Raw genomic sequence first — 25,863 nt, 5'->3', positions numbered from 1 at the left:
CTACAGCTGGAATGGGTTCAGCCCTCCTGTGATCTGTTTTGTTTAGATTGATAGGTCAGTGGCTCATCATATAATAATATGTTTTAACATGGCAGATAATTAAAGCTTTTTGATACCATCACGTGAGGCTGTGCGGTACAGTACTAAGTATGGATCAGCCAGGTTTGGCTGTAAAAAGTTCCACGTTTGGTTTTTTTATCTTTGTGAAAAGTTAATAGGCCTTTACAGAAGCTTTTAACCAATTGGAAGCATGTAAGTCGTAGGATCTCTGCAGCTTTAAACTTCCTATCCTCTGGATAGGAAGAGATATCAATTTGCTCTTTTTTAGAGTGAGAACTTCAACATCCTTGGTGCGAGGGGTGGGGAGGAGGGTGCTGATACTGTTTGGCTGACATTTAAAAGACTTGGTGTTTGCTCGGTTTTTTGCACAGTAATTAAGCCTTAAGCAGTCAATGATCAGTGAACTTCAGGCTTGACAATGCAGTCTTTTGAGCTAATTGCAGAAGGGTGTAAGGAAAAAGACGGTGAATGGAAGAAGTGCTCAAGCAGCATGCAGCGGTGAATGAGAGCATTGGAAATGCTTCTAGTGAGACATGCCGTATCAGTAGGAGGCTGGAAGAGAAAAATAAACATCAGGAATAGAGAAAAATAGAGACTGTTATTTGAAACACATCTAAGTGATCTTGCTGCATGGACTTGAACAGAGAGCAGATAAATTTTCTTTATATCTTGTCTCATTGCAAGATGATTTGCAGTTGCTCAGCAGCGAGTTCTAAACGATAGCACTGAGCAGAACTCCAGGTAGCACCTCTGTGCGTGATCATTTGCTGTGTGTGATTGTTTCATTCCCCCACCGCATTTTATCTGGAGTATTGATACAGGACTGAAGATTCTCATTACCTTCTGCCGAGTCACTGATCCTATTGATAGCTCAGTTCCCAAATATCTCATTTATCTTTGTTTTGATTATGGCTCTTCAAGTCTGCATATTGTGACATTTCATTAATAGCTTTATTTCCCTTCTGTGCAATGTCAGGTATTGAACCATCATAGAATGTGATGGTGCATGAATCTGTAAAACTTTTTGAAAAGGGAGCTGGGAAATTTCCAAAGCCTTTATTATCTGAAAGATTCAGAAGAAGACTTTTAAGAGTGTATCAGTGGGGCTGCAAATTGCATTTTGTGAGGTAAGTGAAGGGATAGAGATTGTGTTCAGGCACTTGTCAGGATTTACAGGTGATGATTTTTTCAAGATGAAGAATTCTTTTTCCTTTTAGATACATGCTTTAGTTTCAGTTAACTTCTGAGCATTACGCTCATTGTTACTTCTGCACATGAAGTATGTCATAGCATCTTGTGTGTCCAAATGGTTCTTGAAAAGCAAGCCATGTCCTAGATGTCAGCTTCCTTGGTGAAAGTTGCCATTTCACATGGAGAACAGCATAAAGGAGGGTTGCCCAACCTGGGTGGACATGGGCCAGGAAGTGGGTCTGCGGGTCAGATGGACTTTTTGCAAATCAGTCCCATCTTCGCACTTTCTCTCTCACAACACAGCAAAAATGCAGCTGCCAATATCTTATCTGAGCGAGCGGCTGCCTACACAGCCAGTCCCGTGCTGTAAACTGCTTGTGCTTCCTATCATGTCACCACACGTACGCCTGCCACGTGATGGGATGCATTTTTCAGTCTATTCTCCAGTGTTAACTCAATGCAGCGGAATCATTTAGGTGTCTTTTGACCATGTGATCTTCCGTGACACATTTATGGTCATAAAATGAGGGAGCAGGACAAGTCTTGGCAGCCGGCTCCCGAGAGGATGTGCGCTCCACCCATGCGGAAGGGCTGGGCGCAGGGCTGAAAGAAGTGCCTTTGAAGTTACCTATTACAAGAAGTCAAGTTTTTTTTTCCAAATGTTTGCATCTACCAGAGGAAGTTTCAGGGATGTCTTTTACAAGAAGTTCATGTTAATTTCATTGCATCTTTGAAATCTTTCATGCAAATTAAGATCCCAAACATTAATTAACAAATAATCATGTCATTTCTTTCTGGTCCATGAAGCTTGGCTGAAATGCAAAGAGTTTAGAACCTTAAAGTGCATGAATTGTAATAGAGTAAATACTTGTGCTGTGTTCACTAGGAGTGTTGAAAGAATGAAGTTTTAAAAAGCATGGAAAGTCACTATCCTCACAGTTGAAATTTCAACAGATGCTTTATAATTTTTCTGGCTTTCCTATTACAATAATAATTTTCAGAAGCCAAAGTGCAGTTTTCTTACCAGAGGCCCTTCATTAGAATAGCCAGTTATGGGTGGAGTAAAAGTTGAGCACAACCAGTGGTCTGGTTCACTTAATCACTATTTATGCAAAACATTAGTGGCACAAAGGTCCTTGGAGAATGAAGAACACAGGACAGTAGAAAAAAAACCCTGTAGGTAATTGAAAACCATTTTTCTAGTTTTATTACTTAATCATAGAATTTGTTTCAAACTGTAACTTGGCGCTCAGTTTGGAACCTTTGTGTTGATTAAAGAAGTATCCTTTTTAAAAAGATATTTTGTGGTATCCACTGTACTAGAACATACAGTATCACCCAAATAGAATGATTTCTGCCAAAGAAATTGCAACAAAGTAAGAGCTTCTGTACATTCTCCTGGTTTTGAATGGCAGTAGTGATTTCCCCCTGTCAATAGGCTGCCAGATTGTGTGTTACCATTCATCGCCTTCCTAAAGGAAGGGTTGCAGGTGCGTGCCCAGAGCGTGGGGGCTCCCAGGGAAGCTTGGTGAGCCCAGCTGTGTTGAATTAGGCATTTTCTTCAGTGCAGCTTGAAAGGGATGTAGTCTGGGAGGAATTACACTAGAAACTATTCCTCCCTTATAGGCAGAAGGAAAACACTACCTAGAAAGGTTTATTTTGCAGGCTCCAAACCCTGCCAATGCAAATCCAGCCTTTGAGACTGGTTTGCTTATAAACAAGGCTTCAAGAGGGCTTTTGACTGCTGTTTAATTAAAAAAAAGAAGCAAAAAAAAAATAAAAAGGGCTGTGATTTTTTTCTCATGTTTGTTTTGACTGCAGGCTGGAAGTACCAGGTTTACCAGTTATTGCAGCCCAATCTGGTAGGATTTTCAGGTTCCATTCTGCTACCGGTGCACTGATGATTCTAACAGATTAAATAGGACCAAATGGTTTAACCTGAGCACTCTGAGGAAATGTGTCCTGCCCTTGGGTCAATTTTGCAGTCGGTAGTAGCAGACTGTAATTCTTAGCAGAACCGTAGGTGTGGAGGAAGAAGCATATTGCCTTCTCTTGTGCCACCATGACGGTGGCAGTAACTCTGGCTCCTTGCCCAAGTATTTGTGGCTACCAGGTATGTTTGTTGATAAAACTGCCCTCAATTACTGTCTCTGAGCTCAGAGTGCAGTCACACACCCAGCTGGGCCATGTCAAATAGAGTCCAGTGCAGTGACTATTCAGCACTCTCTTGGGCAGGTAGTACAAACACTTTCTGAATTAATAAAGTATTTTCAACAAAACGTGGACAATATTAGAGTGCTTTGAAAATTCGATGCGACTGTTTTTTATTATTATAAAATATGGGAGAAAAAAGTTTGCATTTCTCAGACTCATCTGTGAATCTAGCAGAGACTAGAGTCATATTTAGTATCTCCTTTGGGATATCAGATACTGGAAGACACTGTTAAATGTCCTTTCATCTGGCAGTGTTCCTGTGGTGCTGATTTCTTGCCACGGGAGCCAGGTGTGCTGGTATTTCTTCATTTCTGCAGAAAATTTCTGACATTGCTGGTGAAGAGACTGTGAAGTACAGCTCGTGGGCCGCTTGCACCATGCTGCTCTGCTTTTTATGCTGTGGCATAATTCTGGCAAGGGCTCCTTTTATGTAGTGTTTTGTTGAAGGTTTTATGGCCTAATCTTGCACGTACATCCTGGAGGTGAATGAACGTCGCTCCACTTTACATTGCTAGAACAGAGGCTAGGCTCTAAATATTTTCACAATAAGTTTTCCCAGATGCCTTTTGCCCCCCTCCCCTTTTTTCTCCTCTTCTACTTTCTGGAAAGGGTAGTGACAGATGGAAAACTGTTTCCCATGTGTCCTCGGTCCATTACAGTGTACTGTTTTAAAGGGTTTTCTGTAGCTTCCTGCAGAACAGGCTATTATCAACGTTCTTACTTTTCCAAAGTTCTCTCAAAGGATTTATTGACAGAGCTAAAAAGGCATGAGTATCTGTTTGCATTATGCAGTGATGTATCATCTTTTGACCTGTACACCCTGAAAGCCCTACCAGCTTCATTTATTGCACGATGGGGATGATTTTATTTGAAATTTAAAAATTGCTACTGATACGATTTGGATACTAATTCCAGGAACAGACTTTTAAATACTTGTCTAGATTCCTTGGGAAGTATTTATTTATTTGACTAAGCAGATATGAGGGGAATTTGCTGAGTGCTGGTGGGATTGTACCAAATAAAAAAATGCATATTACAATTTCTAGATAAATTCTTGTTGAAAATCTGAGACACACAATAATAATATTTGTGAGAAGGCACATTTTTCATTTTCCGTGATAGCAGCTTTAGATAGATATGTAGATAGAGGTTGAAGGTAATTTGGATTCTTAAGTACTGTTACATTCACAAAGTATGGTCTCTTCTCACAAGCAAATAGCGATAGAACAAGAGGGAATGGCTTCAAGTTGCAACAGGGTAGGGTTAGACTAGACATTAGGAAGAAGTTCTTCACAGTAAGAGTGGTCAGACACTGGAACAGGCTGCCCAGGGAGGTGGTTGAGTCACCATCCCTGGATGTGTTTAAGAGTCGTTTAGATGTGGTGTTGGGGGATATGGTGTAGGGAAAAACTTCGTAGAGTAGGGTTGATGGTTGGACTCAATGATCCCAAGGTTCTTTTCCAACCTGAATGAATTCTATGATTCTATTGCAAATCTTTTTTCTATTTGAAATCCTTAAAAATTGCCAGATGTTATTACCTTTTTATAAGAAGTTTCGCAAGTAGCCATTAGTTTAAATATTGTAATAAGCATACTAATCTGATGTTCTTCCATTCACACCAATCACATGCCCAACGAATTTCACTTAAGATGCTGAACATACTTTCTGTATTGCTTTTAGTTAGGTCTCATGGCATCCATTCAGCATTCTAATGTCTGGTCTGAAATAATTTATTTTTAGACTGTCCTCCTTAGAATTTTAAGTTGAAAGCTTATTGGAAACATTTCTAATAATCTTAGAATTGGTAAGCACAGATTGGATAGGAGGGAGAAGATGTAAATCAAAATCACTTGATTCTCTTTACCTTTGAACTAATTCTTTAATTTCGTCAGCTGATCTCTAATATCTTTGCAAATCGTGTATCTTCTGTGATTTTTTGGAATGATTCAATGGAAAGGAAAGGAGAGACAAGAGGCTTGTTCAGGATTTCACAACAGAGCCATTTACCATCCTCGTGTGTACGCTGAGAGGGACTTTACTATTGTTGCAACATCTGGACTGCAGATTATTCAGCCACAGACAGTTCCAACAAAAATTAAAATCAAAGCACTCCATGTAGCTTGTCCTCTAACATGCCGAGGACTTAGTAAGAAGAGAAGAATGTTCTTAGTATGACTCTCATTATTTCTAAAAACGTTTAGCCCTAAGTGAGAACACCCAAAGAAAAAAAAAAAAATCTGTGTTTTGCTTTGTTTTGTGCGTGTTTTATCTTTTCTCCCTGAGGACCCATTTCTCCTCCTATTTTTCCAAAATGGGTGCTTTGATTAGCATACATTATGTCCTGCCCATAAAAAAATGTATAACCATGAGAATTCAACCAATAGTGTATTTAAGCGCTGGTTTCAAATATGGGCACAAGGACTCCCTTTATTGCCATTAAAAGGGAGTATAAACTTTACCAAATGTTGAAAGCAAATCTGGCTTTTGAAAGGCTGCTCTCTGACCAGCAGTAACTGCTCGAGCCATGTCCCTGGAACCGTGGAAGAGCCATTACCTCATCCTCTGCCTCCAGCTCCGCCTGCCCTTAAACATTCTGGGCACACGTCTGCCTCCCACTGCAACGTGCCAGGAATCGGTAACTGGTTTGCTCTAACAAAGCCTGGGTGCGTGTGCAGGATACAGGCAGTTATTAGAAAATCACCCTGTGAATGGAGGAATTTGACAGGGTGAGCAGATCCCAGCCCAGTGTCTGATATGACTCTGCATGCCAGGATTTTAATTCACCCCCCCAACCCCTCCAGCCTCAAATCTCAAGTGACTAAATTTCGAGGGTGAAAAATGTGACCAGGTTTGCAGGCATCCAGAGGACAGTTTGAATAGGGAGTTGGGGAGGCTACGGAGGAACCCTTGGAAGAAGAGTTAAGGAAAAGAGAAGGAGGCACCGACTCTTTCTTCCTGTTTAACAATTCACATCTATCTATTCAATTGGGGTTTAGTAGATGTTTAAATAAAAAATCTGGAGATCTTTAAACTGTATTTTTGCATTGCCAATTTAAAAGGTATCCCTTTTAAGGTAAGGTAAATGTGATTGTCAGTGTTTCCCATTTGCAGTCAGCAGAGTTGCAGAAACTGAAGCTGAAGTGCTTCTGTTATGTGTAACTGGGGTGAGGGTGTGGAAAGAGAATTTAGGGCAGGGACATTAGAAAAGTTAAGACAGGAACTGCTCCTCAGTTTCAAGGACATAGTCATCATAACGTCTCATTCCTGACTACAGTTGCATAAACATGAAAGCAATACCCAGCCCTGGCAAATAGTTCTGAGGCAGCCAGCAGGTTTTTCATGTGTCTTGTCTCAAAGTGGAGTATAGTTTGCTCTGCTGGCAGCAGCAAACTCTTTTCCCTACTCTTTGAGAAATGCAGAGATGCAAAGGGGTCAGAGGAGGTGAGAAAATCCTCATGGAGTGTTTTCGTCCATTTATTTAAGTAAAATATTTCCTTTCTTGCAAGGAAGGAAGAAGTTGGGGGGGGGGAGGCTGTCCACTGCCAAGAGAGGGAATAACGAGGAGCTACAAAATCTGCTATAGCATGATGACTCAGGAGAGTTTTCACCAGCCAGGACACGTCCAGCTACTGCACTGCAACTGCTCGGGGTGTGCCTTAGGAGTCTCCTCACTAACTGCCTTCTTCCTCAAGGCTGATGCTTCTTACATGAAAAATTCCCATTTCTGAAATAGCTTTGAACTCTCTTTTTCCTCCTGTATTGGAATAACCCAGACTTTCTGCTTGGACCCTTTACCCGCCTTTCATACTCTTTTTATAGTTTTGTAATCAGCTCTGGTTCAGGCAATAATTTTCAGACAAGCCTAAACATTCAGTAGCAGCAATAATGCTTAATGTATGATTTCCTAGCACTTTACTAGGAAATGGTGACATTAAAAAACTGATTGATCAGATAGAAAGTAACGGTAGAACTGTTCAGGTCACTTACCCGATTCTGTGAAAACAGAAGTCTGCAGAGTTTCCTCTCTTTATTTTGCTCCCACAACAAATAGAACTGGGCACTGAGATCACTTCCTAGGAAATTCTTTTGTTAGTAACATGAGTGTAAAGTAACTTTCACTGAATGGAGATTGCTCCAGGTAATTTGATGTAATTGCAAGTAAACTGTGACCTTCACACCCACAGTGGTAGTTTTTTGGTTTGGTCTGGACAGAACCTGAGAAGGTCATTCAAGACTGAAAAGGTTAATGTATCATCATTTAGTGAAGTCTTCCCCACTGTGGGGGAAACTGTAGGGCTCCTGCCCAAATAACTATCTCCCCATTTCCACAAGATGCAGAGAAGCTGTGAGAAGTGTGCTGTTTCTTGGCTTATTTTCCTCACCCAGAGGCTCTTTCTTGTAATTACCAGAAGATGCAATTTACACCTAGTTCTTCTTTCTCTTCATTGAACAGTTCTGCAAGACGAAGAAAAGACAGATGAGGCTTCCCAGGCAGTTTCTCTTAATTTTTTTCCTTTCAGTCACTTTCTTGTGTTGCTGCATAGTTGAGTGAACAAAACCAAAACAAATTGGCACTAGTTTTAATAGTATTTTAAGACTATTCGGGGCTTTTTCTTTCCCAGAAGGTTTAAAATAGGCATAGTGATTCCTTTTGCTTTGTTGAGGCAGCAGTAGGATATTCAGCAAAAGTAAAGGAAGAAGTACAACCATTGAAACAAAATTTAGCTGTTTTGCCAAACAAAGGCGAATGTTCAACTAGCTTGTTATTGCCAACTTGGCCATTTAAAAATATTTAACTTGTTAAATGACTCTAAGAAAAGTCTTGGATTCTTGCTATTAAAAAAGCCATCCCTGGATTTTAATGTTAAACTAATGCTTAGTTTTCTGACGACTGTAAATATTTTCAAAATGGGATCTCTAATATCAAAGGCAAGCAAGATTATTTTCTTTGAACAGAGGGCTGGCATCAGAGCTGCGTTAAATTCTCCACCCCTGACATGAAAAGATTTCTTTGGCAGCAGAGCATTTGTGAACTGTTTCTGTTTGCAGTGTTGACAGCCTCTAAGAAATGTTTGTAGTTCTGGTTTGCTTGTTTTCTAGATTCCCTCAGCTTATGGTCCTTTCAGTGGAGCGCTTGTGTAGCCTAAATGTAGATGAAAAACCAAGAAGCACAGATGTGCCTTCAGAAATACTGACCTTTTCTAGATGTTTCACTGAGCTGCTTGTTTTCAGTCCGGCTGGCTTTAGCTCCCTTATCTTAGGTGGCTGTAAGAACAGTATGGCTGTCGTTATTTACATTGTATGAATAAACCCTTAGTTTACCTCAAAAGAGACTTTTGGCATTGCTGGGTCCTGGAAATCTAGGCTTGGGCAAGCTGTTTTCTGTGCTCATTTGTTTATTAATGCTTCCATTTTACAGCTCTGTTATTGTCTGAGCAGCTAAAAGGAAACACAAAGATTTAATGTGGTTTTTGGACGCTTGTAAGCTTTACATGTTTAGCAAATCAAAAAGAGGGAAGGCCTTATACACTTTTGTACTGTGGTTTTCTTCAATATTTCTTTTTGAGGTGGTGCTTGCTGTTCTCTTCTCCTGTTGGCCAGCATGGACATCATAGGCACTTTATCCACAGCATAGCGTGGTTAGTAGAACTGATTGTGCAACTACCAGGGGAATTTGACTGGATTTTTCAAAACAAACCCCAAACAAACCACCAGCAAAAAGCCCCCCAAAACCACAAACACAAAACAACAAACCCCCTCTTTCTCCTGGTTCAGTTTGTCAGGAAGTCCTACAGCAGCGCCAGGAATGGGAGCAGAGCCTGATGCCAGTGCTGGCACTGCCACCAGAGTGCTCACCCAGCTACAGCACTGGGGTTTGCTCTGGGTGTTTGGCAGTGAGACTGGCTGTACCAGTAAGTCCGGTAGATAACAGTAAATGCTAAGTTTTTGCTGATGCCTTTTTTACCATCTAGAATATGACTAGAAGCTTTTCCTCTACCAAATTCACTTTTCAAATTCACTCCAGTGTTTTTGCAAAAATAGTATTTCCCACAATTTGAAAGATAACATTTTGAACATCCAGGTAATGCGAAGCCATATTTCCCAAGTACCACCAACCTTTGGAATCCAGTGTTACTTTATGTCCAACAATAGCATAAGGTGGTGCATTTCTAACTGTGTTTCCTTTTGTGGCTTAAACAGCAGTCCGTGTCTGTCCCTGCTCCTGCAGTACCTGCAGGGTGGTGTGAGCACAGTTGACAGCTTTACTGGGAGCTGACTGGGGCAATCAGGCAGCAGATGCTCTGACCCTTCCCTTCTCCGAAGGAGGAGCTGCTTCTGAGCATGGCTTTCCTGCTTTCTCAAACCCTGGCAGGTCCTGAGCAGCTCTGAAAAGAGAATTCAAGTAGAGGAGATGTCAAACCAAGGACTGGCATTGTGTGATTTTGACAGTTCATATTTGGTAATTAACTCATGAACTGTAGGGCTGTTCTATATCACTGGCAATCCAGATTTTCCACAACAGCTAGTTGGTGATTATCTTTGCAGGTGGATGGTATTCTCACGTGGTGTAAATGGTTATAATAACATGTATCCTCAAGTTGTCTGTCAGTGGTTCTGACCAGGTGAAAGTTAAGTTGAGACAAGTAATGACACATTCAGAATCATAGATGTCTGGATCGTTGCTCTCCTTACTAATTTGGTCATGGCAGTAAAAATATTAGGGATGTGTTTTCCTGAACATACTGTGCTTCTTATATACCTGTAGCTTTTAGTCTAATGAAAAAATATACTCTTTTTTTCTTTTTTCTATATATTCCTAACTTCAATAAGGGACACTTCTCTCAGGAATGTACTAACTTTTTTATTATTACCCTATTTATTGTTCTTCTTTTATCTTCTACCCTATATTCCAAAGGAGAGCTCGTTCTTAGGAGAGCCTCGTACGTCACTTACATTAGCAAAATGTAAGTGCAAACATGCTGACCTTTTTGTGACTTTTCCAGATTCAACCAGTGTAGCTCTTAAAGGGGAAAAAACACCAACCAAACAAACAAAAAACAACTCCTCCTCAGCTTCACAAGCTATAAACCCCCAGCAAAGCACCACTCTGAGTCGTACACAAATCTCAGCAAGTTATACGAACTTCCACTGAATTTACGCTTTCAGATCTTGCTGAGTAAATAAGCCATGTCCTTTGAATTATTATTAGGCTGAGGCAGGAAAGGCGTAATGCTGACTAGAGGAAAGAGCAGCGATGTGCAGGGGTTTACTATTGTCTTGGCTTTTGAGAATGGGGTCTTAGGGGGGCTGGGGTTTGGGGTGTTTTGCTCTTTGTGTTTTTGAATTGTTGTCTGTGTGTGATTTTGTACTCTTTGTTCCTGCAGTTTGCTTCCTCTGAAATATGTCAGTTTTCAAAAATTGCTGCAGGATCCAACCTGTCTTCAGAAACACAGACAACATTTTTACTGGATATGACTAGTGCTCTCTAAGAAGCGTGCTTATTAAAATATACTGGGGTTATCTGTTATTTTGAAGTTTGCATTACTTTCTCCATTGATGTGTTGCCCCTAAAAATCCCTGTAAAGCATCCTAAAGGTCTTGTTATTAATTGGTTTCTGGCAAATTCCTTAGCCCTTTATACAACAGCTGAGAATCTTCTATAAATATGTTTTTGCCAATCTTTTTGTGTTGGTTGATTTTTTTCTTCTTTCAGTAGATTCCTTTTGATTTTGTTTTGATTGGTTTTGGTGTTTTTTCTTGAGATAGAACACATTTTTAAGCTTTATTTTGGAAGCAAACCTGTAACTATTAAAACTTCTCTAAATATGTATATCATCAACTGTGTAAGGTGCTAGCTTTAGAGGGTCTATTTTGGTACTAATTAATGTATTCAAATCTGAAAATAAATGCTCTGCTTACGCAGCTTTCACAATTGCTATTTATAGACTTCTCATCTTCCCTGTTATTGGTAGGTGTAATTAACAAGCCATCACTGGGAATTTTCCTAGTCACAAAGGACTTTTAGTTGTAAGCACAAACCAGTCTATGCTCAATTCTGAGTAGGCAGAAATGAGGGTAACTTCGGTCAGATGTCCTACCTCATGCTAAATCCATGACCTTTTCATGTCCCGCTCCCTTCTACATTCAATCACACACTTGAGGAAAGTTAGGGTTTGGTGAAAAAGAACGTTTGTCCAATTTAAAACAGCTGCTTTTGCCAGCAGTAGAATCCCTGTTTGCTTCTGTTGACTTTTAAAACCTGCCCTCCCAGAAACCCTCTCAGCTACCTGGGGTTTTTTGCCTTTTATTGGGAAGGAGCGAATGAGTCTCTGGTAGTTTGCTGATAGTCAACACTACAACCTACATGTCCTGTTGGTGCATTTAAGAGGCAATCCCTAACACTTAGTAATATTTGTGATGTTGGGGATGACTTAAATTTCTATGAACCTGTTTAGTTCTTCAATTTCTCTGAATTTGAAAAGAGGGAAAATACTGCTTGTGTTTAAAGACAGAGAGGGAAGACATTCTTGTGTATGTTTTTCTCTTGACCTATTGCTAGCTTCACTTTTTAAGTAAAATTTCATTGGAAGTACAGCACTTCAGAGTGCCCTTACAAAATCAGTTTTCTACTAAGTACTTTTCCTGTTGAATAAGATAATGTCACACCTGCTGAGGGGGTGGGAGGGAGCCTACAACAGCAATAAAACCCCTGAAACTCCCTAGCTTGCAAGGTGATAAAAAAAAAAATAAAGTGGAGATTCTTGAAATAAGCTGTTTGATAACATTAATTTCATATTAAATTCATTTTCTTGGTCAAGAGTGTTGAATGAATTCAAGGATTCAGATCATCAAAAATAGAAATACAAAGAAATTTTGTCGTCAAGCTACACCTCCAGAGCAGAATCCAAAATCTGCATTTATGAGTTGAATATGAAGCTGGGAGATACCCACTGGATAAGAAATTTTTTCTTCCTCTGATATTTAATACCCACATTTAGCCACAGAAACTTACTTCATTTAGAATATTATTTGTGCACATTCCCATATAACCCTTAACCTTCAGAGTTCTCCTGTGAGCCAAATAGAATTCATTTTGGAAAGAGGAAAACTGAAAATATTGTAGGCTGCCTTGCTCAAGGAGTGATACAACTTAGAGGTACCAGCTGCCTCTGACTGCCTATCCTGTATGATGTCCTTTAGAATATACTGTATCATAGACTGTCATTACTTGGGGTGAGGTACCAACAGACCTCCTGAAGCTATAGGTTCTGTCATTAAGAACAATTGGCCTGCTAAGGCTTGCTTTAAGGAATCCTTTATCCCCGCTGTAATAATGACTGTTGGAACCTTCAAAGCAAGATCAAAGTAACATTACAGAAAGTCACAGTTCTTATCTCAACACCTGTTAGAAATTCTCTAGAGAAGCCCTTTAATTCTCGAGTCTTTATTTTTAGCAGTAGCTCTGTAGGGCTTAGGCTGGTGCTGGGCTGTTGGCTGGGTCAGCCCACAAGCAGCTCTTCACTCGAGTGGCCTTTGGTATCTGCTTTGAGAGTTACTGGAGAGGAGCTCTCCTGGGTTCGTATCACTCCGAATTTTATGGACAAATGTAGCTCACTACCAAAGGGGGAGAAAACTATTCCTGTTTTTCTTGGATGCTGTGATTTTAAATTCAGAAAGGTTAAGAATTCTGAAATACAACTCAAAAAAGTACCAATGTAGCGGTTACATTACTTACAAGAAAAAGGATACTTTTTGAGTATGAAGGAGATCCTTTTTACAAGATTGTATTTAGAAGACGACCATATGTGTAATCTTATTTCAGATTAAAAGAGCCACAAAGTCTGATGCAAGAAATTGAGATTTGAGAATTCACTTTTGATTAAATTATATATATTTCTCTGATCTATCTAATTCTTAATTGGGTATTAAGTATATACTAGGGTAATGTAAAAGAGTAGGAGAATCGAATGGTGATGTATTTAGTAATGCTTTCTGCAACTAAAAACCCTGAGGAAGGGTTATGGTTGTGTGATCAGCCTTGTATAAAAATAGTAGGGTCACCTTGTCCTTTGAAATTGATTTTGCTTGCTTTAAAGGGAAACATCCAACACGCTGCAAATCGTTCACTCGTACAGGTGGACATTCTAGTATACCTTACAAAATAAAGACGATGATGAAATTACTGGTTCTGTAAAGATATCCCTTTAGTATCTTTAAAAGAAACTGTGGTTGTCTGTTGTGCCACACCGCGGGAAGACACAGTGCCAAATATGTGCTGTGAGGGGAATTTTACACCGCTGTAAAATATTAACACCATTTCGCTTTATAAGCAGTAGATCTTATTGCCAGAAATCGATTCCATCCCCAACCCTTCTGTCCAACACATGCTGCTTAATATGTTCAAATGAGTAGCTTTGGCTTGCTTTCTTCTGAGATCAGAAAATGTTAGGTTACAGCTAATCTGGAGGTGACTTACAAAGAAATGTAAAGTACTCCAGAAACTACGAAGGTGCTTGTCTGAGGGAGGGAGATTTGGGGCCATGGGTGTGTTAAAGGATAAGAGAAAAAAAACCCCAAAACTAAATTAGATGGGAGCTCCACTATTTTTAATTGCTTCTTTTTGTGTCACTGACTTTATTTTTTTCCCTGTATTTTTTTGTATTCTCAGCTTGTAAGTTATACCTCTTCAGATGTTTTTGTTCAATGAGTTTAACTTTTGCCAGCAGAGGGGTGGGAGGCCAGGGGCGTTCTTTGTTTCTTGTCATCAGCAGCTTTTTAGTTCAGCTTCTGGAAGGTACATTCCCAGCAACAGGAGTATTTAGTTAGGCTTGTCTTTTGCATTGACAAGTGTTTTGACTTTCATGCCTGAAGCTGTTGCATGTAAAGCTTTTCTTTGGAAGGGTTATGGAGCGGGGAAATGTGTAATAACATGCAAAGATGTGTTTCAAAGCTAGTAAACTGTTAACAGCGAACAGCGTGTTCTACGGGATGGTTACGTTTATCCTGAATTATTCTAGCCTGTGCTAGTAGTATGTTAGTCCAAAGTGATTGGCAAAACTGTTGTAAAATTTTAATCGGATGCCTTCAGGTCCAATGGAAGAAAATTAATAGTTTTCATTTTCATTTCTCCTCAGAAAACCTGAAAAAGGAGTCCAGTACCTAATTGAGCGAGGTTTTGTGCCAGACACTCCGGTTGGGGTTGCCCACTTTCTCCTGCAAAGGAAAGGTCTCAGCAGACAGATGATTGGAGAATTTTTGGGGAATCGGCAAAAACAGTTCAACCGGGATGTATTAGAGTGAGTATTGTGTGTGGGGAGGGGGTAAGCGTATTTTAATGTTTGAGTAAGATACTTCTTCAAGCTAGAGGTACCAATGGTCTCTGAATGACTTGTGCTTATCTCTGGATCTTGTTCTGAAGGGAGGGGAAACCAGACTCTGAGTGTTAAGAAAGAAAACACACACTAGCAAATATTTATTTCTTTGCTTTCCAGCTAAGTTACTGTTTTTGTTATTGATCCAGCAAGATACTTACAAGGATTTATATTCCCTGTAGTCATGTATGTTTACTCTGAATTTATGTTTTAATTTTATTTGTGTTAAGAGTATGTTATTTCGAAGTCTTTTTCCTTCCTCAGGCTCTCTAATAATTTACTGAATGAAACAAAATAGTATTATACGCAACATAAGGCTTCATCAGTAACAGAACATGAAAATAATTATTACAGCCAAATGGCTCAGATGTTAGATAAACAGGGATTTCAGTGGGTACAGGCATATGCATACAGACTATACAAACTGTTCCTTTCCAAAAGATTAGATAAACAGAAACATTTTTAAAAACCAAAGAAATTCCAAGCAGAAAATTAGATTTTTCAGCAGCTTGGTCATAAATTTCTAAACCTTGTATACAGAGTAGACCAAAAAAGAAGTTGCTTTATTTTAAGAATGTGTTCATTTAAAATACGTGTTCTTTGGGGGCTGCTTTTTATATCTGATATACTGCTCTGTAAACATGAATACATCTTAGCTCAGTTTTGTTCAAGGAATTGTATAAAAAGTTTAGTTAGTTGTTCAACAAAACTGCTGAGAATGCAAGCAAAAAAACCTCACATCTTGCCCATTAAGGAAGACAAGGAAAAATTCTGACCACAGGTTTTAACCAGACTATGATAAAAGCTGTGCTGAAATTTGCATTTGTCTATAGATGCAGTCTTTCTTGAAGGCTGAATCTTGATACCTAATATTGATACTATCAATATTACATCTCAAAAATTTTAAGTTTGTCGTATCATGATGCAATGTGTCTGCCAACACCTTATGTTTTCTTTGCGTATTTCTTATAGACTGCTCTCACTGGCTTCATGCTGCAAAGATGTTGGTCACATTCCCTGCAGTCATCTTGATCTTACTCTTCCGCTGTCAGAACTTATGTATCTCAAATTGCAAGCTTGAACACTGTATTAATACAGCTCATGTCACGTGTATATATGCCGTAGACCTTTTTTTAGAGGTCTTCTTTTTCTTCCCTGTGCCTCGTATAGTACAATAGCCAGCAGAAAGCGATGGAAGAGGCTCTGTCCCAAAGCGTGCAGGGAAGTGTAGGAGCCAGCCTTACAAGAAAGCATAATAGAATATGGCTTCATATTGATGCAATCCCTAGTCAGCATGAGTCATTATAAGCTGCTTGTAATGATCATCTGGATTTTGCAATTATGAGTCAGACTAGGGTGAAGACTTTCCAAAGAGTCTGCCTTTTTAATTTTTTTAAAAGGAAACAGTACAGGTCCAGGACGAGATTATTTATAATTTTAGATGATTCATTTTGTGATCTTGAACAAATAATTTGGCCTCAGCATCTCAGAGTAGCAGAATATGAGTAAGTAGAAGTATGTTTCTGCTAAGCCAGATGGTGTATCTGGGATGAGGTGAACTGCTAAGAGTAAGGTCATAATCACCTACCTACAACCCCACAACAATCCTTTTATTGAAATTAATCTGTTCTTAAATAAGCTGTGTGTCAGCTATGCTTTGAGGCTAGGAAAACCCTGTAAGGGGTGCAAGGCTCTCGTTAGTGTTCTGAACCTTGCCTGCAAATAGGAACAAGGTATTTTTTCCTCAAAGAGACAAGGGAATAGCATTTCATCTTAAAAATCACTTTACAGATTGGAGATATTTTGTTGAACTGATAACTCCAGGTTGTTGCATAGAAAAGATATTTTAACAGATGATCCTTTCTCTGTTACACACTTTAATTTCAAGTGACTTGCTTTGATTTGTTTTCAAGTTTCCCAGATTCTGTAAATTAGAGTGTTTCAGCTGTTTGAAACCTTCTTTTCACTGGAGCTTAGAAAATACTCAAGAGAAAAGCCTGAATTTTGGCCAAAAATTAAATTCTGGGACTTCTATAATTGCTACCTGGTGGTGGCTCAACTGTAAAGCCGTTGTTTGGGTGGCGTGGGACTGGCATAGCTGGCATTGATGTGGTTGCACTGGCTTTGGGACACATCAGATATGCTTTCCAAAGCACTGCTGTTCTGCAGTGACCCTCAGCTTTCTCTCTCTGCCTGATCAGGGGCTCCTTGGTGTAACTGAGGATCTGACCTTCTGTGTCTTGATTTTCCATTAGAAAACAAAAGTGCAGCCACTCAAAGAAAAAATCTGCTGTCTCCATAGTACATATAAAAGATTGTTTAAGACCCCTCCCCATTAAGTTGTTGGCCAGCATTTCTGGAGGTCATTAATTGCTCTAATTACTTCATTTTGACTCCAGCCTGTCTGCACATGTGCTTTACACCTTTGAAGGAGAGAAAAAGGTTTTGAAAGTGTTACAGAACTTGCAGTAGGCGGGAAAACTGCGAACATTATTGCAGAACTGATAATAGGTTTTTAGGTGTGGATTGGAAAGGGCGTGAGAAATGCCAAGCTTGCTTGTTTCTTTCCTTGCACTTCTGCATAAAAGGAAAAATATTCAAGGCAAGGTGAATAAATTGCTTTGGTATTAATCTATGTTAGCTACAACGTTACTAGAAGAAAAATGTGAGCTACTCTAATTTATCATTGTATATCTATACATTTAAAAAAAGGCTTTTAAAACTGGATTGTGCTTTCTTTCTGTGGTTTCTGCATTACAGTGCTGTTACTTGCAGTGATTCATGTCTGGTTATTTAAAAACTAAAAGCTAAGTTTAAAGAAAGGAAATTTATAAGCTTCTGATTTTAAAGTAGTCTTTAAACAAAGCATTAGAAAGACATAGTTCACATTGTTGATTATATTAAACTGGTTCCTTTATTATTTTTTGTCATCACTGTATTTTCAGAGCAAGAAAGTAATTATTTTTCCATAAGTGTTAACTGAAGGACATGGCAAATGACGGGGAGAGGAGAATTATGGTAATAGTAAGAGAGTAGCCACACAAGATTATTTTTTTATTTCTCCGTGTGTAAGAACATTCCTAGACACAGAGCGGATTATTGTACTTGCTGCAGGCTGTTTGAGATTTGATATTTTGAGCAGTATAAACTATTTATTCTTATTGTTATTATTATAGACATTGTGATAATTGATTAGCCTGGAAGCACAAAGCCAATAATTATTCTTGGCAAGGGTACGTCACTTACATTAGTCAGACATCTGTCATTCCAGCAGCTCTTCTGTTAAAAAAGAAAAGGGCCTGCTTACATGTACATTCTCAGTGATCTATTATTTGCAATCCTTCCTTCACAGCTTACCTGCAATTATTGCAATTGCTGCTGAATGTTTCAGAAAACTCCATGAATCTCTACAAGAGATGGAAAATAGAAAGGTTCTTTTTGGTCTCAAAATCTTACCTTTGGTACTGTGTTGTTAGAAATTAAAAGCCACAATAGCAATATGTTTTTATCCTAGCTGTGTTGTGGATGAGATGGACTTCTCAACAATGGAACTGGATGAAGCACTCAGGAAATTTCAGGCTCATATCCGTGTTCAAGGAGAAGCCCAGAAAGTAGAACGGCTCATTGAAGCTTTTAGGTATGATGCTGAAATAAATTATTCAGTCACCAAAACCTGGGGAAGTTGAGTATTTCGAAGTTATTTCCCTGCTTATTTGCACTGTCCTTGTGAGCTACATACAGTTTCCAATACAGCGTATCACTTGTGGTGGTTTTGCTAAGTACAAAATAGGAAGTCTTATTTGCTGGTGCTGTTCATGTATGTCTCTTGTATTAATGTAGCAAGGTTTATCAATTAAAAGCAAAGGCATCAGTTGAAAACAAATTCAAGAATTTTTGAATGTCTCTAACAATTTGCATTTAATAGTTTGTATGAGTGGAATCATAAGGCCATTTACATTTTAGAGTATATATACTCTCAACCTTTCATTAAACATTTCAACAATAGTGGAATAAAGAGCATTAGTTATTAATATTAATACAAGTGTACTTTATCCGGGGCAGAATGAGATGTAAATCATCATGTGGCAGTAAGCTAAAATCAATGCTGTATTCTTACCTGGTGTCAAGAGGTATTACTCACTAAAAAAAATAGAAATACTGAAGTTATTGTACCTCAGAATCTGTTCTGAGAAGTGAACTTACAGTGGTAGTAGAAAACAAAAGCCTTCCGCATGCTAGGATTGGCCTTTGAAAATATGTGGATGGAAACTAAATATATGTATGGAACGTGAATAATAGCTTGCTCAGCCTCTGGAATGTAGTTGCTTTATTTGCAATTAGAATAGTCATTCATAGCTCTGACAGCTTCCCCACTTTGCTTTTTTACAGCCAACGATACTGTATCTGCAATCCAGGTGTTGTGAGACAATTTAGAAATCCTGATACCATCTTCATTCTAGCTTTTGCCATTATACTGTTAAACACAGATATGTACAGCCCAAACGTGAAACCAGAACGCAAAATGAAGCTAGAAGATTTTGTCAAGAATCTAAGGGGTAAGCAAACTCTGACCATGGTGGTCATGAAAGCTTTTCCCTCTAACTGTCATTAGGGGGACACCATGTGTCTTCTGGGAAAAAGACAAAATACAGGGCACTTGATTCTGATTTCACCTGACTTTTAAAACTACTGTCATTTTTACAGGCTTTAAGTTATTTCTGTAATAGTGAAAACAGAACTAAGCATAGAGTATTTTGGCATTTTTATCTTGTCTGCCTTGAGCGGATGTATTGTCAGGTCCTTTTATTCCCAGTTTTTTCAGTGTAGCCAAAAAGTGACCATTACCTTGTATTCAGAATTCCTCAGTACCTCAATTTTTTAGATGTAATTGGAATTTGCCACACTTGCACTCTTCACGAAGTCACAGGGCACCTCATAAAGACAACAATTTCTGTGCACGTGAATGAAGGTAAATAAATTCCGTTGCAAAGAATGTGTGTGTGTCTGTGCGCGCGCGTGTGTTTGTTTATAGCTATATAAATCTTCATATAGTGTCACTGCATGTTGTGGACTATTCCTGAGAGGAGGAATGTGATTTATAAACAGTGAATTACACCTCTACGCTGCAGCATAAAGATACTAATGAATTCTTATAGAGAGAGTCTCTTCATATTTTGTGGTTTGTGATTTCGCCATAGCAACCAATGCATTACAAGGGATATCAGATATCTATTCTGAAAAAATTAAACAAGTAAGGTCTCTTACACATTTTAGTGTTCCAGTCTAAAAGGATATTTCTTTCCCTCCCTCATTTCAAAAGCATGAACTCTTTATTAAGTAGACATGCAGAGGAGATGGAGCCATTGTCTCCGTGTTCTTGTTAGAGTGGTACAAACCTGGGACCTGAAGCCACATAATCTTCCATGTTCCTAAGAGATACAGATAAACGACTTGGCTAGAAACTTGTGTGTAAGGCTTTGCCACAGAAAACTTGCATTTGCTCAGGCTGTATATGTGTGTATATTAAGGAACACAAATCACTATCCCATGATGAGGACTACTGGAAATAATCTAAAGATTTAAATTCTCAGTGGAGAAAAAAAAATCCCAGCTCTGAAAGCTTCCTGTACACAGTAAATAGCACAGAAATGACATTTTCATTTCTTCATTGGTGTATTTCCTGATCAAGAAACTATTTGCCAGGCTATCACACACCCAAGCCTGCATCTAGATTGCCAAAAAAAAATAAAAGTATTTTTTCAAATCTGTATCTCAGATCTCTCTATCCTGGTTCTTTGTGGTGTAAAAGAACAGGTTTTTATGAAGTATCAGCGCAGCCAGGGCTCAGCTCTGCCTGAGTGGAAGTAGTGACTGCAGAGCTGAGGAGGAAGATTGTGCATGGGGAGATGGTACCTCATAGAATCATAGAATGGTTAGAGTTGAAGGGACCTTCAAGGTCATCCAGTTCCAACCCCCCTGCCCTGGGCAGGGACACCTCCCACCAGACCAGGTTGCTCCAAGCCCCGTCCAACCTGGCCTTGAACCCCTCCAGGGATGGGGCAGCCACAGCTTCTCTGGGCAACCTGGGCCAGGATCTCACTACCCTCACAGTAAAGAATTTCTTCCCCAGATCTCATCTCAATCTCCCCTCTTTCAGTGTCAAACCCTTCCCCCTCCTCCTATGGCTCCCCTCCCTGATAAAAGAGTCCCTCCCCATCTCTCCTGTAGCCCCCTTTAGGTATTGGAAGGCCATTATAAGGTCTCCCCGGAGCCTTCTCTTCTCCAGGCTGACCCCCCCCAACTCTCTCAGCCTGTCTTCATAGGAGAGGTGCTCCAGCCCTCTGATCATCTTTGTGGCCCCTGTTGTTCCTGGACGCTCAAGGAAGAATGGATCAGACAGCATTTACCTTTTATGGCAGAAGAGCACTCACATGTTAGAGAAATAAAATGAGGCTGAAGTCCTCATCCCTTTTTTTCCTAGAAGATAGTTTGCCCATAGGGAACAAGCAGCTTTTACTGTACTTCTGTTACTGTGTGTTTGTGCAAAGGCCGGGAAAATTGCCTGCTCCGTCATGGCTACCCTCTCCTCCTCCTCCTCCCCCTGCTTTTAAGCACTGGATAAGCACGACTTAGCGCAGTCTCTCTTCTTCTGGCAGCACTGGATGTAGCAGCACGGCAGGAGAATAGGCCCGCAACTACTGACCTATTGTTTCACAGCCATTTTCTCAGTGATATCTAAAAGTAGGCTGAATGGTGGAAAGACAGAAACAAGTTGTTTAATATCTAAAAATATATTGGCGCATTTCAGATGCATGGCGGTTTGTATTCATGTGCCCATGTGGTACTTTCATTTTAGCACTAGTAAAAACGAAATACTTGTGGTGTTCTGGAATTTCAGATCTTCAAAATGGAAGTCCTGTTTGGTGATTTTATTGCTTTAGATTTATACAGGGCATTAATGAACGATCTGTGCTTAGCAGATGTTTTAGCTTAGCAAAATTTCAGTTAGTGTTGAGATTTTATCGTAAAGTCCACAAAGATTAAAAAAGGCCTGACATTCATCTCTTAGCATAATACTACAGTTATGTTTGTTGTTTTAAATACAGTACGCTCTCTCTGACCTCCAGCCTGAATTCCAGCAATTTCTTACTATTGTAGGCATTTTTATAACAGGCTACCTTGCCTCTAGCTTTAGATCCTGGATTGCAGTGGTGGTCTGCGGAAGACTTTCTGGTGTGGAACAGAACACAGGCTTTTTTACTTGCTTCTAGTTGCAAAGAAATTGCACTTTATCACAGAATTTTTTATGTGAGCAGTTGTTCCGCTGGGTGACAAAATATTGTATTTTGGCTTCTGAATGGGAGATAAGAGCTTATTGCTTTAAAAGCTGTTTAAAAAATAGACATGCATTTCCCTTTTCCCCTGGAAATCCAGCTTTAAGTCACTAACTGAAGCTGGGATCGTTTGACTGTTATTAAAAATGCAGGATCAAGCATTCAAGACACTGTGGCATTTGTTAGAGTACGGACACGCCAATTATAATCACACGGCTCTAAACAATAGTACTATAACAAGGCTATTTTGTTGATCTGTTTTTCCAGAGTAAATTAATTGGTTTTGAAATCATACAGGAAATATTGGTTAAATTAGTTTTACTGGGTGTTCATAAGGTTCTCGTGTAGGAAATTATTTTATGAGCAGAGCGTTGAGTAGTATTGGGACAGAGGCAAAAGGGAACAGTTGTTCTGTTTCCTCCCAGTGGTTTACTCCTAGGAGGAAGCCATACGGAGATTTTAGTGCCTAAAGGGCTATGGTAGCTGACAGAGTACTGGCAGCTATAAAATAAAACAGCATAAACAAGGCAAAATGTGCATTCCCGTTAGCAAAGGAAACAAAGATTGCCCATGGTTTTAGCCTCTCCTTGCTGAGAACTAACAGTGTGTGTTAGTGAGATCATTCAGAGCCAGGCTGCTAACAGGAACTGTTGGCTTCTGCAGGTGTGGATGATGGTGAGGATATCCCACGAGAAATGCTGATTGGGATTTATGAGCGAATCCGCAAACGGGAGCTGAAGACGAATGAGGACCATGTATCCCAAGTCCAAAAGGTTGAAAAACTCATAGTAGGAAAGAAACCGGTAAGTTCACTTCACACTGCCTGTCAATTACTAGGGGGATGTAGGACAATGTACAGGATAGAACAACACTGAGGTGTGTTGCTTAGAAGTAGAAATTGGTTGATAAATGGCAAAAGGCAGAAACTGTCAAAATAATAATTTGCTATAAGATTGGTTTTAATTTTGGAGCATTCACAGTGCAGATGAATTTTTTTGTTACAGCCTGGTATTCAAGAGTAATGATGTTATGAGTCTTAAACTCTTTTCTCTATGGGAAGCTTTACAATCCTGAATTGCAACCAAAATCTTTGCATTTTAGGCAGTTCTTATGTTTCTTTCAAGACAACTGAAGTATGTTGGTAAAGTGATGTTGTAGAGAATTTTATTTCCACGCTATCAGTTATGGCTCCATAATTTACAAGAGTACTAGAGAACCGATGTTCACATCAGCATCCATCACATGCAGCTACGGCTATGAACTGGTCTTTGTAAGGGGAGATTGTGTCATTTTGTCTCAGAACTTCCCTGGAAATCAGGTCCCAGGGATCCTAGTGTTTGAGCATCCCAAGATACTTCTTGCTTTGTTGTGGGAAAAATCTTGAAATACTTTGCTATATAAATTAATCTTCAAAGCACCTGTTGGAGAGAGAAAAGGACGGCCACAGCATTTTTCTCTTTGATTTCAGAGCTGAGTGAACACAGAGATATTAAGACCAATATTTCACATGCTGACAATTTTATCTAATGTGGAGAGGGACAATGGATACTCAGCCGTTCCAAATTCAAGTCTTAGAGTCATCTTCTGAAAATCTTCATGTTAATAGTCACAAAGGCAGCCCAGAACAAAGCTAAAAAAAGACTAGACTTGCCCGGTTTTGAAGTTCTACATCAGGTTTTTTTATCAGCTATGGGGAACTTTACTGAAGCAGGGACTGATGGGTTTGGGGGATGTTTTATTAAGAAAAAAAGCAAGGATCTCAAGATTCTCTATTACTTTCAAAGAGCTTTGAATCGTAATCTCTTCTCAGACAAGCCCCAACCCAGGGATGGGGAGGAGGGAATGAGGGACCACCAAACCAAAGAAAATCCAATTTAATTTTGTTTCCCAGTAAGGAAATATTGAGGCAATCCCTTGGAAGAAGCAGAGGGGAGAGAAAGGAAAATTTTCCTAAGAAAAGCTTTTACATATTTTTTAGCAGAAGGGAAATAAGTATTGTAAAGTCAGTATTTGACAGTCGCTTATGCCTTCATACAAAACTTAGTTTCTGTAATTGTTTGGGGATTTAGGTTTATATATAGGCTTCTGTAGGAGATGGGGTTTTTTCCCGGTTCTTTTTTTATTCAGGCATGTGGCAATTCAAATCCTAAAACTAATCCTGACCTTGTAAATTAAATGGGATTAAGAAAACAATGCCTTCAATGGAGTCCTAGGTTCAAGGATTCTTCTGTTGAGGGACATTTTAACTGTGTGAAAGAAAATTTAGGAAATAGCCAACAGTCTTTATTGATAGAAATATTTGTTTTTACTTTATAGGCATTTAGTCATAGTAAGCCCGTGACGTATTTACTTGCTATGATACAGTACTGTGTTTCTCTGAAGTTTAATGAACTTGTATATGTCTTTCTACTGTAGATTGGATCTCTGCATCACGGACTTGGTTGTGTACGTATTTCTCTCATATTCCTTCAAAGTTTGTAGTCATTTTAAATGGCAGCTTTTTCTTAAACTGGCAATAATGCATTCTATTACGCTTTAGCTTTTGAAAAAATTGGATTTCTTTCAAGAAAAATTTTCCTGTTGTTGTAGTAATAACTCTCCAAAGTGTAAAGATTTTCTTAAAAATACATTTTCCAGAGAGACTGCTTAATTTTTTACCAAGAGGTTTCTAGACCTTTCTTTCGTACACTTTTCATGCATTTTAAATGCTATTATCAGTGTAGAAATTAGCCAGTAAAGAGTAAATAACTAAGTAAAATTACAGTTGCGCCTCATCTTTCCACCCGGCCCTGGTGTGTTTACTCTTTCAGGTCCATTGAGTGATCCTCTACAGAGTTATTGCCAGTTCATTTAACAGTTCTCTTCTGAAAGGTAGATGAACATAGAAAATATTGATTCCAGATTTAAGTTATAGGCATGTTCAAAAATAACCCTAAAACTATTTTTCTACTTCCACTTAGCTACTTCTACTTCCACTTAGTTTTATTTCATGATTATATTATTTCTAGTTGTTTTGACTGAACAAAGAAACCACTGCATAGCAGAGGAGTGCACATAGTGCTCTGAAATCTGGTTGCCTTACACAGATGTAATCCTAATGATATTTTTATCCTCAATTATAACTGCACTGTGCATTGGCATCTTCACTCAGGAAAATCCAGAGAAGGGACCTGAAACTTCTCTTTTTTTTTTTTTTCAGTCTTCTATTTCTTGCTTTTTCTATGTAAACAATCACAATCATGCCAAGCGAGCTTCATATTCCGCAGTGAACCTGTCACTGTTTCATGGGTGCCTGTCTAGCAGTACCACTGGGCTGTAAAAACAAGCTGAAAGATGTGACCTTTATAAAATCTGGTGGAAGGGAATCTTATCGGACCATCTATTGCTGTGAATGAAAGCATTGTCTGTAGTTCAGCTTCAGTACCAGAGCTCACTGTAGTTGTTTGCACTCTGATAGGCTCAGTGCCTCCCCTTGGGTTTTGTTATCTCGCTGTAGCAAATCTCCGACTGCAGTGTGCTGCGGAAAGTAAGACTGGAGGTAGGAGAGAAAGAGAACATGCGGCATTTATTCCTGCCACTTCTCTCTGAGAACCCGTATAAGCTGTTCGGTTACCAGAATGGCCTGAAAATAGCAAGCAGTGATTTCTCCAGCGTTCTTCACCACACTGGCTCTTTTAGAACATGTCAGATT

General features: G+C 39.3%; 1 protein-coding gene across 3 annotated transcripts in view; it reads left to right on the top strand.

The window, feature by feature from the left end:
* IQSEC1 (IQ motif and Sec7 domain ArfGEF 1) overlaps window positions 1-25,863 on the top strand; it is a 345,111-nt gene that overhangs the window by 302,730 nt on the left and 16,518 nt on the right. For all 3 annotated transcript variants that reach the window (XM_074151284.1, XM_074151286.1, XM_074151285.1), the window contains 5 exons: window positions 14,602-14,763; window positions 18,353-18,475; window positions 19,228-19,394; window positions 22,836-22,975; window positions 24,588-24,617. In XM_074151284.1, the coding sequence (XP_074007385.1) occupies window positions 14,602-14,763; window positions 18,353-18,475; window positions 19,228-19,394; window positions 22,836-22,975; window positions 24,588-24,617 (622 nt within the window). The remainder of the gene's footprint in view (window positions 1-14,601; window positions 14,764-18,352; window positions 18,476-19,227; window positions 19,395-22,835; window positions 22,976-24,587; window positions 24,618-25,863) is intronic.

The sequence above is a fragment of the Numenius arquata genome, chromosome 8, assembly GCF_964106895.1.
Source record: "Numenius arquata chromosome 8, bNumArq3.hap1.1, whole genome shotgun sequence".
Lineage (NCBI taxonomy): Eukaryota > Metazoa > Chordata > Aves > Charadriiformes > Scolopacidae > Numenius > Numenius arquata.
The sequence above is the reverse complement of the archived record's forward strand: the minus strand, read 5'-3'. Positions and strand labels throughout refer to the sequence as shown.